At 38.8% G+C, this 13,936-nt stretch overlaps 1 protein-coding gene across 2 annotated transcripts in view; it reads right to left on the reverse strand.

Annotated features, from left to right (window-relative positions):
- Positions 1-288: 288 nt before the first annotated feature.
- SLC22A23 (solute carrier family 22 member 23) overlaps positions 289-13,936 on the reverse strand; it is a 356,688-nt gene continuing 343,040 nt past the window's right edge. For both annotated transcript variants that reach the window (XM_053714681.1, XM_053714680.1), the window contains one exon: positions 289-3,542. In XM_053714681.1, coding sequence (XP_053570656.1) covers positions 3,185-3,542 — 358 coding nt within the window. In that variant the 3' untranslated portion in view covers positions 289-3,184. The remainder of the gene's footprint in view (positions 3,543-13,936) is intronic.

Consider the following 13,936-nt stretch of genomic DNA (forward strand, 5'->3'; position numbering starts at 1 on the left):
CAGATTTGTCAACTGCTGTATTCAGAGCAGCCCCCACCTCTACTTTTTTTGTTTGATCTGTTTTATGTATCTGTAATTTTTTTATACCATGAATCAACAATATGCATCCAGCAGTACAGCCTGTATTAGCCCTTTACAAAAAAAATGATAATAATACTAATACCCACCAGTTCTATTACAAGTATTAAATAAAACTATTCTTTATTTAGAATGTATTTTTATCTCTAGGTAAAAAAAATATTTCTAGTTTTGATAAAGAGACTAAGAAGAAAAAGGCAATGGAAATAGTTCAGCGCTGATTTTTTTGTTTTTATTTCTGTACACATACAGTACAAAGAGTTTTGCGCAGATACCAGGTGACATGCACACATTTAGCTTGTAAGACAGTTTCAGTACTTGATTTAAGCTTGTGCTATGGATGAGCACCAATAAAACAATTATGTACTAAAACTTTGGCAGGTAAAAACCACCAAATATAAAAATAAAAGACAAAGAAAAAAAAAAATCTCTTTTCATTTTGCTGTTGTACAGAGAACATAAAAAGACAAATCTCCACAAATTCTCTTTGACAGGGAAGAAGTTGCTTAGCATGTAGAAGCCCACAATCCATTTAATTATACCCAAAATCATGAACTTCCAGTTTATATTCTAGCACACCATGAAAATATTAATGCTTATTAAGTAATGAATTTGGGTTACAACCACATATTTTCATTTTTTGTTATGATTTTCATAAAACATACCATTAATCATATTTCCTTATTAGTATTTTTTAATATTCCAGTGTTCATATTCGCTTATATTTTTGTATTACAGTTTAAGCTAAAATATAATTTGGCTGGACAGATTGAAGACTGGGAGATCTAAGAGTTGTGACTTTGAAAGTTAATACAAAGGCCTTGATATCAGTAGTAGTAATGATTAATTTTCAGTACAATTAATAATAAAAAAAAAGATTATTTCAGTATAATCACAAAACATATGCTAAATGCTACCATTTTTATCAGCAGAAACAAAAAAAAGAGGTCTTGTGGTATAAACAGTGGCTAAAGTGGGTTCTCTCTCTACCAAAACTTCATACTTTGATTCTGAACATTATTTCAGTAAGGTGCATTTTATCCCCAACTGTTCCAGAGAGTATCCCCAAGCTGTGTACTATGAATTCCTCTGACAGAGAAGTGATTAACACTCAAGAGTTAATTTAATGGCACTTCCAATTTGATGAATAGGTGTTTTGGCTCTACAACACAGAACAACAATTATTAACCACTAACATTTAATTTTCACCTGTATAATGCCAAACATTACTCCATCTGATACACAAAACCAGCCCTAGGTGAATTTGGTTTTTACGTACTTCTTTGCTTAACCGTATCATTTGTGAAGCGTTCAAAAAAGTCTAGATAGCAATATTCACATTATGTTTATATTTTTAAACAAAGAAAAAAAAAGCACTAATGTAACAGCTCACAATTAAGTTCGGTTGCATGTCGTGTGGTATGAGCAGTTTGTCAAGCCCATCTACAAGATGTGATGTATGAAATGTAGGCCTTTGTGGCCCAGGTTTATTATTTTATTCCATATTACTAAAGTACTTCCTGCACGAGGAAGGATGCTACTTCTATTTGATGCACACAGAATGGTTTTTGACATAATCTACAATTACAGTGAAATACATATCTCTTCATCAGAGCCAAAGTTTGGATGAATACAACAGATTAAACCCGATATATATAATTATTTTTTTTGCGTTCCTACATTTGAGATTTTCCTGCTATAGTTTACTCAGAAATTTGCTATTTCTTCTGTGCTTAACAAAAAAAATATTCTTAACTATTAACTGACACCCAGATTAATGTTTAACTGCCGCTAGACTTTATCAAGAGATAAAGTTGATTTTAGATTATAGTCATTATAAGAAAAAAATTATACGGTTTAAATAGTTAATTTATTAAGATACTTCTAAAATGATTTGTCATTTTGTATGATTTTAAAGAGACAAAGCAATATTTATGCAACATAATAATGACGTTAAAAAAATAAGGTGTCTTAATCAATAGAAATATTATCCATAATAAATTAATTGAAAAAAAATGTCTGAAGTATATTGAATTGCCACTTAAAAGTCTATGGATAGACTTTTGTGTATTATAAAGAGCTACCGGCAAGTAGAATGCTTAGGAACATGGTTTTTAAGGATTGCCAAGGATTTACCTCTTGTGCATCATCAATATCCCTATGTTTGTAGGAAAATAAAACTTGAAGCATCAAAACTTCATAGAAGGAGATGACTGAACAGGATTTGGCACATGTATTCTGCATACTTCTATAGGCCTATAACAAGTGTCTTCATTTCCGGATGCGAAATCTGAGGGACAACCATTAGGTACGCTTGCTAAAAAAAAAAGCTGCATTTCACATGGATTTATGTCAGCTTATGAGAAGGTAGTGATATTAATTTAATTCCCCAATTGGTTTGTATTGCTCAAGTAACCTAGAAAAAAAAAAAGATCTTGGTTTGAACCTAAGGAGTCCATTAGCTCCTCTTCTAAAGTATTGTATCACATTTTTTCCTTTCACATTCACGTAGGCATTCACCAATCAATTTCTCTTCACACTTGCTGTGCAAGAAAAGTGCTGCAACTGTGGGCAGTGATGAGTTTCTCCGTATAGCAGTGACAATTCCTCCTTTATGTAGACAAAATATTTTAAATGAAATGTACTGGTCTAAGGCTGTAGCTAAACCTTTCTTCACGTGAAACGTTTTGTCACCAGATGTCCATGCATTGCACTGTATTAAAGTACTTGGTTGGTATCTGGGGGTTAATTCAGTATCATCAATTTAATGTGTACGTCATTTAATACATGAATATTCTGATGGAGGTATCGTCAAAAAGATTGTAATTCTATATATGGCCCTTTCATTTTCGTTTTAAATATTTATAATAGTGGCTCATTTTAATTAATGAAGAAAATCATCAACATCAATGTTGTTTTTATTATTCTGGAGTGCTGTTAGAAATTGTACTTCCCACAAGTGTTTCCGAAAGTTGAAGGGGCTTAGCAGCAGTTTTATGGGAGGCGTCCCCTGTATCAGACAGTCCATTGGTTGGTCTGTAAGACCTGTGCAAATTGGGAAACAAATAATAAATATAAGAGATGTTCTACCATGGATGCAGCTTGGTTATGCAGACTTGATACCATTGACAGTGGTGTTTTCAGAAATCCCATCTCCTATGGCTAAAGAGTCATGGAGGCCAGAGTAGTCCTTAAGTTCTGAGTTTGTTAACAAGAGTGGTTGCTCCCCTCTTTTGTGGGGCAGGAGGGGCTGCCGGGTATAGTGCTCTCCATCTGGGATGTTCTCGGGCAAGTTTTGGTTCTTGCTTTCTGGCAGCAGGAGGATGCAGATGATACAAATGAGTGTGCAGCAGGCAAAGATAACATGGTGTAAAAAGTATCCCTTTTGGTTGTGAAGTTCCATGATGGGTGCAGTCAACATTCCAAAGCCTGCGCTGGCCAATACTAGTCCCAAACCACCACCCCTGCAAGAAAAAGACAACAATTCTAATGTTACTGGGATACAAAGTGGACTTTTGATCTTACTACTAGGTAATAAAGTGCAAAATAATAAGTTTTCTTGGATGGTTATAACCAATGCATTCAAAAACAGATTTGGTTTTACACTGTTTAGTTAACCATCTGTTGCTAAAATTATTTCATATGTTTACATGTTTGGTTGTTGAATTTTTATATTTCTGTTATAAATTTTAGCTACTTAAAGGGACAGTATACACTTATTTTCATAAAACTGCATGTAATAGACACTACTATAAAGAATAAGATGCACAGATACAGATATAAAAATCCAGTATAAAACTTTTTAAAAACTTACTTAGAAGCTCTCAGTTTAGCTCTTTTGAAAAGGGAGCTGGAAAGCCCACTGCAAGTGGGAAATAAGACACTCCCCCCTCCCCCTTCTTTTTCATATGAAAAGACCCTTTACACAAACAGGAGCAAGCTGGAGTAGGTAGCTGACGGTATTCTCATAAAACTTTGGGGCTTGGTTAGGAGTCTGAAAATCATAGCAATGTTATTTAAAAATAAGCAAAACTATACATTAAAAAAAAAAACTTTATGAGCTATATAAATAGATCATCTACAAAACATTTATGCAAAGAAAAAATGAGTGTATAATGTCCCTTTAAGAAAAAGAGGGTAATATAGATACTGTCACATTTTAAGCAACATTAAAGTAATTTTGTATGTAATCATTGTAAATCCCATCTATTAAAGTACATCCAGAAAGAAAATGCAATCTGCCAGGAACAAACAACAGCTCAGTGGCTTGTTATATGGCCCGATTACCAGCTAGGAATAGCTTCTTTTAGCCCAATTCTGCTTTTCACGTTCCTGAAGTATATCAGTCTGATCCCGCCTAACAAGGTCAGTCCAGCCCCAAAATATCAGGCGATTCTCTGCTGAAAAAGGGAAATAGCAACCCAGATGATTGTTTCGGCCTCCTTTGGGCCTTGTCAGTGAGGTGCAGCCATATCCCTCTAGTCACATTGGGCAAGGAGTCCATGTCTGGTACCCCCCATGACCCTTAGAAGGACTTTCCCCAGGGTCATAATAAAAATACAAACAGAAAGAGAAGCAGTCTGCCAGGAAACAACCAACAGCTCAGTGGCTTGTTATATGGTCCAGTTACCTCCTGGAAGCAGCTGCTTCTTTTATCGCCAATTGTGCTTTTCAAAGAGGAGAACTTTCCTAAAGTATATCCTTGTTCAGAGGGGAAATGCCTGGTATTTCGGGGCTGGGCTGACCTTACTTGGCTGGATCACACTGATACTACAAGAAAGTTCACCTTTGTGAAAAGCACAATTGTGCTAAAAGATTCTGCTCCTAGGTGGTAACTCGCCATAGAACAAACTACTGAGCTGTTTGTTCCTAGTAGAGCACTTCTCTTTCTGTATGCATTTGTATTATGACCATGGGGAAGTCTTCCTAAGGGTGAGTAGGGAAACTATACGTGGACTTCTTGCCTAATGTGCTTAGAAAAATATGGCTGCACCTCACTGACAAGGCCCACAGAAGGCAAAAACGATTGTCTGAGGTTGCTGCTTATAGCTGGTATCTGGCCATAGATCAAGCCACTGAGCTGTTCTTTGTTCATGGTAGAGCACTTCTCTTTCTGTATGCCCATCTAATAAATGGACATTAAACCCCAAATGGCAACACTATTTCCTGACACCTACATAAGTATCTTTTAACAAAGAATACCTTCAGAACATAGCAAATTTGTTTATAGATGTAAATTGGAAACATTTAAAATTGTATGTTCTCTATAAATCACAAAAAAAATGTTTGGGTTTCATATCCCTTTAAGCATTAGATTGAAAAGCATCACCATAAAATAAATAATAAAAACATAATTTATGCTTACCAGATAAATTGCTTTCCTTTCTGACAGGGAGAGTCTACAACTTCATTCCTTACTGTTGGGAAACACAACACCTGGCCACCAGGAGGAGGCAAAGACATCCCAGCCAAAGGCTTAAATATCCCTCCCACTTCCCCTATCCCCCAGTCATTCTGCCAAGGGAACAAGGAAAAGTAGGAGAAACATCAGGGTATAAAGGTGCCAGACATAATATAAAAAGGAAGCCACTCAACAAAAAATAAATTATGGGCGGTGGCGTGGACGCTCCGTGCCAGGAAGGAAAGGAATTTATCTGGTAAGCAAAAAAATTATGTTTTCCTTCCATAAGGCAGGGAGAGTCCACATCATTCCTTACTGTTGGGAAAACTACACCCAAGCTCCAGAGGACACTGAAGGAATCATGGGAGGGAACAAAAGAGAGGCAGACCCTATTCTGAGGGCACCGCAGCCTGCAAAACTTTTCTCCCGAAAGCTGCTTCAGCCAAAGCAAACACATCAAACTTGTAAAATTTAGAAAAAGTTTGTAAGGAGGACCAGGTAGCCGCCTTACAAATATGATCCATAGAGGCTTCGTTCTTAAAAGCCAAGGAAGAAGCCACTGCTCTAGTGGAATGAGCCATAATCCTCTCAGGAGGCTGTGGCCCCGCTGTATCATAAGCTAAGCAAATGACACTCCTCAACCAGAAAGATGTTGAAGTCGTAGTAGCCTTCTGCCCCTTACGCTTCCCTGTATAGATGAAAAACAAAGAGGAAGATTGTCTGCACTCCTTAGTAGCCTGAAGATAGAACTTTAAGGAACGAACCACATCTAGATTGTGAAGCAAGCGTTCCTTCGCTGAAGAAGTATTAGGACACAAGGAAGGAACAACAATTTCTTGATTAATGTTACGATCCAACATCACCTTAGGGAAAAACCCTAATTTAGTACGTAAGACCACCTTATCAGCATGGAAAACAAGATAAGGGGAGTCACATTGCAAAGCAGAAATCTCAGAAACTCTGTGTGCAGAGGCAATAGCCAGCAACAAAAGAACCGTCCAAGATAACAATTTAATATCAACAGTATACATAAGCTCAAAAGGAGCCTGCTGCAAAACACTAAGAACAAGATTTAGGCTCCAAGGCGGAGCCCTATATATAAACACAGGTCTGATCCTAGTCAGAGCCTTAACAAAGGACTGCACATCCTGAAGCTCAGCCAATCTCTTGTGCAGTAACAACTACAGGGCAGATATCTGTCCCTTCAGGAAACTAGCAGACAGACCCTTCTCCAGTCCATCCTGAAGAAAAGATAAAATTCTGGCAACCTTAACCTTATGCCAGGAAAAGCCATGCTCTTCACACCAGAACAAGTAAGTCCTCCACACTTTATGGTAGATACGACGAGTAACTGGCTTATGAGCTTGAACCAGAGTGTCGATAATACTCTCAGAGAATCCTCTCTTGGCTAAGACTAAGCGTTCAATCTCCACGCAGTCAGCCTCAGAGAATCTAGATTTTGATGAACGAAAGGACCCTGTATCAGCAGATCTCTGCGACAAGGTAACCTCCACTGAGAGATGAGGACATCCCCACCAGATCCGCAAACCACGTCCTTCCCGGCCACGATGGAGCAATCAGAATCACTGATTGGTGCGAGCCACCACGTGAGGGAGAAGCGGTAATGGAGGGAAAAGATATATGAGTCTGAACCTCCATGGTACTGATAGGGCATCTATCAATTCCGCCTGAGGATCCCTCGACCCGTACCTGGGTAGCTTAGTATTGAGGCGGGATGCCATGAGATCTATCTCCGGCATCTCCCACTCGCTGCATATCTCTGCAAACACCTCGAGGTGGAGAGAGCATTCCCCTGGGTGAAAGGATTGCCTGCTGAGGAAGTCTGATTCCCAGTTGTCCACACCCAGAAAGTGGATTGAAAACAGCGTACATCTGTGAGTCTCTGCCCACTCTAGTATCTAAGATACTTCTCTCATCACCAAGGAACTTCTCGTTCCCCCCTGATGGTTGATGTAGGCAACCAAGGTTATATTGTCTGATTGGAATCTGATAAACTGGGACGAACCCAGAAGGGGCCAAGCCTTCAAGGCATTGAAGATTGCCCGGAGTTCCAATATATTGATCGGAAGGGAGGACTATTCCTGAGTCCACAGTCCTTGTGACTACTTGGCTCCCCAAATGGCTCCCTAGCTGGAAAGGCTTGCGTTCGTAGTCACAATCTCCCAGGATGGTCTCAAGAAGCATGTGCCTTGGGACAGATGATCTGGACAGAGCCATCAAGAGAGCGAGTCTCTCGAAAGGTTGTCCAGCACAATCCGTTGAGACAGATCTGAATGGTCGCCGTTCCATTGTCTCAGCATGCATAGTTGTAAGGGGTCTGAGATGGAATCTGGCAAAAGGAATGATGTCCATACAGGACACCATGAGTCAGATCACCTCCATACACTGAGCCATTGAGGGTCTCAAGGAGGCCTGGAGGGCAAGACATGCAGTACTTAGCTTGTAACGTCTCTGATCTGTGAAAAATATTCTTATGGATATGGAGTCTATTATTGTCCCCAGGAAATTCACCCTTGTACTTGGAGTAAGAGAACTCTTTTCATAATTTATCTTCCATCCATGTGGTCGAAGAAGACTGAGAAGGGACTCCGAATGTTCTTCCGCTAGACGAAAAGATGGTGTCTGTACCAAGATATCGCCCAGGTAAGGCGCTACTGCAATACCTTGTGTTCTGGCAATGGCTAGAAGAGCCCCCAGAACCTTCGAAAATATACTTGGAACAGTAGCTAAGCCAAACAGAAGAGCTATGAACTGGAAGTACTGGTCCAGAAAGGCAAACCTCAGGAACGGAAAATGTTCCCTGTGTATCGGAACGTGACGGTATGCATCCTTCAGTTCAATCGTGGTCATAAACTTTTCTATACCTTCCTGGACCAGAGGAAGGATTGACCGTATTGTCTCCATCTTGAAAGAGGGAACACTCAGAAACTTGTTTAGGCACTTTAAGTCTAGAATTGGATGAAAAGTGTCCTCCTTCTTTGGAACCACGAAAAGGTTTGAATAAAACCCCAAACCTCTTTCTGCCGTAGGTACCGGGACAATTACTCCTAGAGAGGAGAGATCCCGTATGCAACCTAAGAAGGCAGCCCTCTTTTCTGGTATTGTAGACAGACTGGAGAGTAGGAATCTGCCCCTGGGCGGATAAGACTTGAATCATATCAGGTATCCTTAAGATACAACCTCCTGGAACCAAGAGTCTGAAAAAATAGACAGTCTGCCCCCTACTCGATCCGATCCCAGATCGGGGGCCTCCCCTCATGCTGATTTGTTCTTGGCTGGCTTCTTAGTCTGTTTAGACTTATTGCAGGACTAAGTCGGCTTCCAAGTACTCTTGGGCTGCTCGGACTTGGATGTGGATTGCTGTCGTTGTGATTTGTCAGAACGAAAGGAACGAAAATTAGACAATTGCCGTCCATTAGGCCTATTCTTCTTACCCTGCACCTTTCCCTTCGGTAACCATAGAAATAATGGGGTCCAGCCCTGGACCAAATAAAATCTTCCCCTTGAAGGGAAGAGAAAGGAGTCTGGTTTTAGAAGTCATATCTTCAGCCCAAGATTTCAACCAGAGAGCCCGGCGGGCTAGGACCGCAAATCCAGAAGCCTTTGCATTTAGTCAAATAATCTGCATGTTCACGTGACAGATGAAGGAGTTAGCAATTCTCAGAGCTTTAATTCTCTCCTGAATATCCTCGAGGGGAGTCTCCACCTCAACGAGCAATGATAAAGTCGCACCAGTAGATAGCTGCTCCAGCAACCGCGGCTAAAGCTTCCACCGGTTGAAATAAAAACCCCATATGTTGAAACATCTTCCTCAGAAAAGTTTCCATTTTCTTATTCATAGGGTCTCTAAAAGAAGAACTCTCCTCCAGAGGTATAGTAGTACGCTTAGCCAGCATATAAATAGCGCCACCCACCTTAGGAATGGAGCCCCACAAATCTAATTGAGAGTAAATAAATAATAATAATTTTTAAAAGTAGACGAGGGGGAAAAGGAAGATCCTATTCTATCCCATTCTTTACCAATATTGTTTGCCATCTTAACTGGCACAGGAAAAGTCAGAGGGACCTTCCTGTCTTCATAAACCCTGTCTAATTTAGGGATCTTAGGTTCCTCAGGGAGTGTAGCTTCTCGAACCTTTAGCGTAGACAGGACCTCCTTTAATAAAAAACGCAGGTGCTCAATCTTAAATCTAAAGGAGGGTTCCTCCGCTGAAGGAGGTTTAGAAACTGAAGTCTCCGACTCAGAAAGTTCACCCTCTGAAGCTACAGAGGTGAACTCATCCTCGGATAGCTGGGACATAGTAGCTAAATCAGATAAAAATTTAAATGACTCTAGTTCAGGAAAACTATGTTTAACCTTTCTCTTGCATTTGCTAGAGGGAGGTAAGGCACTCAGGGCCACAGACACCGCCGATTGTAACTGAGCGGTAAAGTCAACAGGAAAAAAGCTCCCTCCAGATGGAGGAATAGTTGAGCCGCGGGGAACTGCATGTGGAGCAGGTAGTGTAGAAAGGGTAGTAATCTCTCGGAACACAGATTCCTGAGAGGTAGACGGCTCAGAGGGGCTAATAGCGCTATGAGTATTAGCAGGCTTGTCTCTCTTCTTAGACTTTAGAACAGTGCTAAGGCAAATGGAACAAAATTGAGCAGGCGGGAAAACCACGGCCTCCTCACAATACAAACAGGAATTATTAATCAGTACAGAAGGAGCGGAACCTTCTAATGTAGTATCAGAGTCCTCCATAGCTAAGATATATTCACAGAAGGACAGACAAAAAGTGAACACTTTTATTCAAAAAACGGCACCTTTATAATCCCAATGGCTAGGGCACTCACCACCTCCTAGACCAAGACAGCTAACAGTGAAGACGCTCCCCTTAGGAGTAATGTCCGCAACAGGATCATAGGAAAATGAAAAGACTGCACCCGGTCACATGGTACGTAGAACAGGACTTCCCCTGCTATGAAAAAGGTGCTAAGCTATTATGAGCTGCGCAACATTCAAAAACGAATGTGAAACCTGTTTGTTCCAAGCCAAAAGCACACAGTCTATGAGACCAAAAAACTCTCACATTAAAGCAGTTATAAAAAAACCCTAGCTGTTCAAATAATTTCGCTGAAGGAGATATGAACCCTTAATCCTATCGAGGCATAAAGGAGCCACACTATGACCCTGTATAGCAAAAGTGTATATATAAAACGGTTTTACCCTCCAGGATCAATGCTGTGGAACAGGCACAGCTTCTCGAGTGTGACAGTCTTGCACTGATGCTCTGACATGGACTTGAGTGTGAAAACGGCAAGCAGTCAAACTCGTCAACACTGATTGGTTAGGAGCTGTTAGGCGACAGTTTGGATGGGTTCGCAGAAAAACTTTCCCTGCATCTCCAGACTCTAACTTTCATCAATACTCTCACTGAGAGGTTGACATGATTACTCAAAACTCCAGTCCTTTCTTGAAGGGAACATACCCATTACAGGACTATCCAAATCTTCTGACACTTCTCTGCCACCTCCTATAGTGACGAAAGGCAAAGAATGACTTGGGGGATAAGGGAAGTGGGAGGGATATTTAAGCCTTTGTTTGGGGTATCTTTGCCTCCGCCTGGTGGCCAGGTGTTGTATTTCCCAACAGTAAGGAATGAAGTTGTGGACTCTCCCTGTCTTATGGAAGGAAATAAATGTTCTATAAGTATTTGTAAGTACAACTTGCAGCGGTTTACTGCATTAGGGAAGCCCACCTTCTGTGTGTTTAGCTCCTGCTCTGATCTAAGTAATCACTAAATTCATAGAGGCCCCTCCAGTATCTACATCTTCAACAGTTTCCATATTATTCTGTTTAGCCGATTCACAAATGCTCACTCATCTGTTCATTCTTTAGTAAATCAGCTGCATAGAAAAATAAATAAACTGGTGAATATGGAGAGGCTAGTGAGGTTCCAAATCTGGAAAACATATTTGTGAATTTTGTCAACTGAAAAGCAGGTAACAGTCAAATGAACTACAGCATACATAAGAATGCAGTTTGCACTCCAGTCTCTCTGTAAAGAGTAGAAAAAAAAAAATTGCAGAGATAATTTACAGTAAAAAAAAAAAAATGTATATAAATTCCATTTTAATGAACATTTTATGGAGAATTTCATATTGGGAAGGAATAATACCATTTGACTTTCAGAGTGCAGATAATGAGTAAATAATATATATATATATATATATATATATATATATACACACACACATATATATATATATATATATATATATATATATATATATATATATATATATATATATATATATAAAGCATTTTCTGATGGGCTAGATTAAGTTTCAATGATATGTATCTAAACAACTGATATAACACAAAGACATTTGAAAACCTGTTTTTCTAACAAACTGGAATGACACCACATTTGGTAACTGCCTATTACACCAGTGCCTAAAGACCAGCTGGCAGAGTGTTTTTGGTTTGTTTATTTTTTGGTTAAAACATTGCACTGAAATATATAAAATAAAAAAAAGGTAGAGTGCATCTTGTCCCTGCTAGACTGACCTAAACTCTAATTATTTTAGGACTGAAAATATCCAACAGAGTAAAGATTTTATGCATCACACTTTTTTTGCTTGAATATTATCTATTAAATCATAACATGTTGCTTTTTTGCCTGGCTGTATGGTCCTAAATCTGCTCTTAGTTACACATCTGTCAGCATAAGTGCTAATCTTTGGTAAGTGAATAGCCTTTGTAAAGATGTGCAAATAAAAGTATATAAAGTTATAAGCTCCTGTGAATACTGGGACATGACAACCAAAAACAATAATATTAAATCTAAAGACAAAGAACATTATTTACAAGGTTTCCACTAGAGGGCAGTCTTTGATTATAATAAAGCAAGACAAACCTCAAGTGTTTAGAAAACGGCAGTATGTCTAATAAGCACTTATAATACAGAATAGTTTACTTTTTAATTGTCTTCTATAAGAAACTCAATGACACCTTATATATGTATATAAATGAAACATTCAACAGAAGACAACTGCATTTAACAAAAGTAGAAATCAGAATCAAGTTCAGTTTCTGCTTATTAGACATAATGCATGTAGTTTTAAATGCATTAAAGCAGTGTTTATTGTTTATCAAGTACCCCCAACAGGCCAGGTTTTCATTATGGCTGACCCAGTACCCATAAGCTTATTATTTCACCTGTGCACTGGTTCGGCTATAATGAAAACATAGCCGGTTGGGGGTACTTGAGGACGGTGGTGAAATCAGCCAACAATACATTAAAGAATGCAAAAAATGGAATTCTAATGAAAAATATAACTGGTTAGATTACATTCCAGCTGTAAACTTAACAACTATTGTCAACAACATTTTTATAATAGCTACAAGATTACTATATAAAAATATATTTTATGCTTACCTGATAAATTTGTTTCTTTTATGGTGGTGAGAGTCCACAATCCTCTACTCTTGAGAATTATACTCCTGGCCACTAGAAGTAGGCAAAGATCCAAAAACTCCCAGAGCCCTAAAAACCCCTCCCACCCTACTGGAAACTAGACCGATGTATAGCCAAGCTAGAAAAGGTAGAAAAGAACATAGGAGCAATAAAAAGGAGCAAAGAAAAGAGTGTTGCATATGCCAGAAAAAAACAATCACAATAGGAAAAATTTGGTTTTGGGCTCGTAGACTCTCACCACCATTACATAAATGAATTTATCTGGCAAGCATAAATTATATTTTCTTTTATAAAGGTGGTGAGAGTCTACAATCAATTACTCCTGGGAACTAATTCCCAAGCTGGGGAGTCTATGATTAATCTGGGCAGGACCAGACATACTATTTCAAATATAATATTGGATTATTAGTTTATAGTTTGTTTGTTGTTTTTCTTGCAGATATATACACACACACACACACACACACACTAATATAAAATGCCTAGAAACAGCTGCCTGAAGGACTAACCTACTAAAAGCTGCTCCAGAAGAAGCAAAAACATCAAAGTGCTAGAATTTAGAAAAAAATATGTATGAAGACCAAAAACTGCCTTGCAAATTAAATCAACAGAGGCCTCATTCTTAAAAGTGCATGTAGAAACTGACCCACTGCAAGGTAAGCTTTATGAAAAGAAGTTTTAACCAAGAGACTAACAAAAACAGCAATAGCCATCAGACCCTTTCTAAAACCTGAAAAATGAATAAACTAGAAGATTTCCAAAATCCTTAGTAGCCTGCAAAATAGAATTTCAAAGCTCTGACCACATCCAAATAACTGAGAAGCTCCTCAGAATTCTTTAGATTTTGAAAAAAAAAAAAAAAAGAGAACAACAATCTCACGATTGAAGTTAACAGAAGAAACCACCTTAAGCAAAAGGTCAAACTTAGGTCAAAAACCACCTTATCCTGAAGAAAAAACAAGATAAGGATGCT

This window comes from Bombina bombina, chromosome 5 (genome assembly GCF_027579735.1).
Source record: "Bombina bombina isolate aBomBom1 chromosome 5, aBomBom1.pri, whole genome shotgun sequence".
In the NCBI taxonomy this organism is placed as follows: Eukaryota; Metazoa; Chordata; class Amphibia; order Anura; family Bombinatoridae; genus Bombina; species Bombina bombina.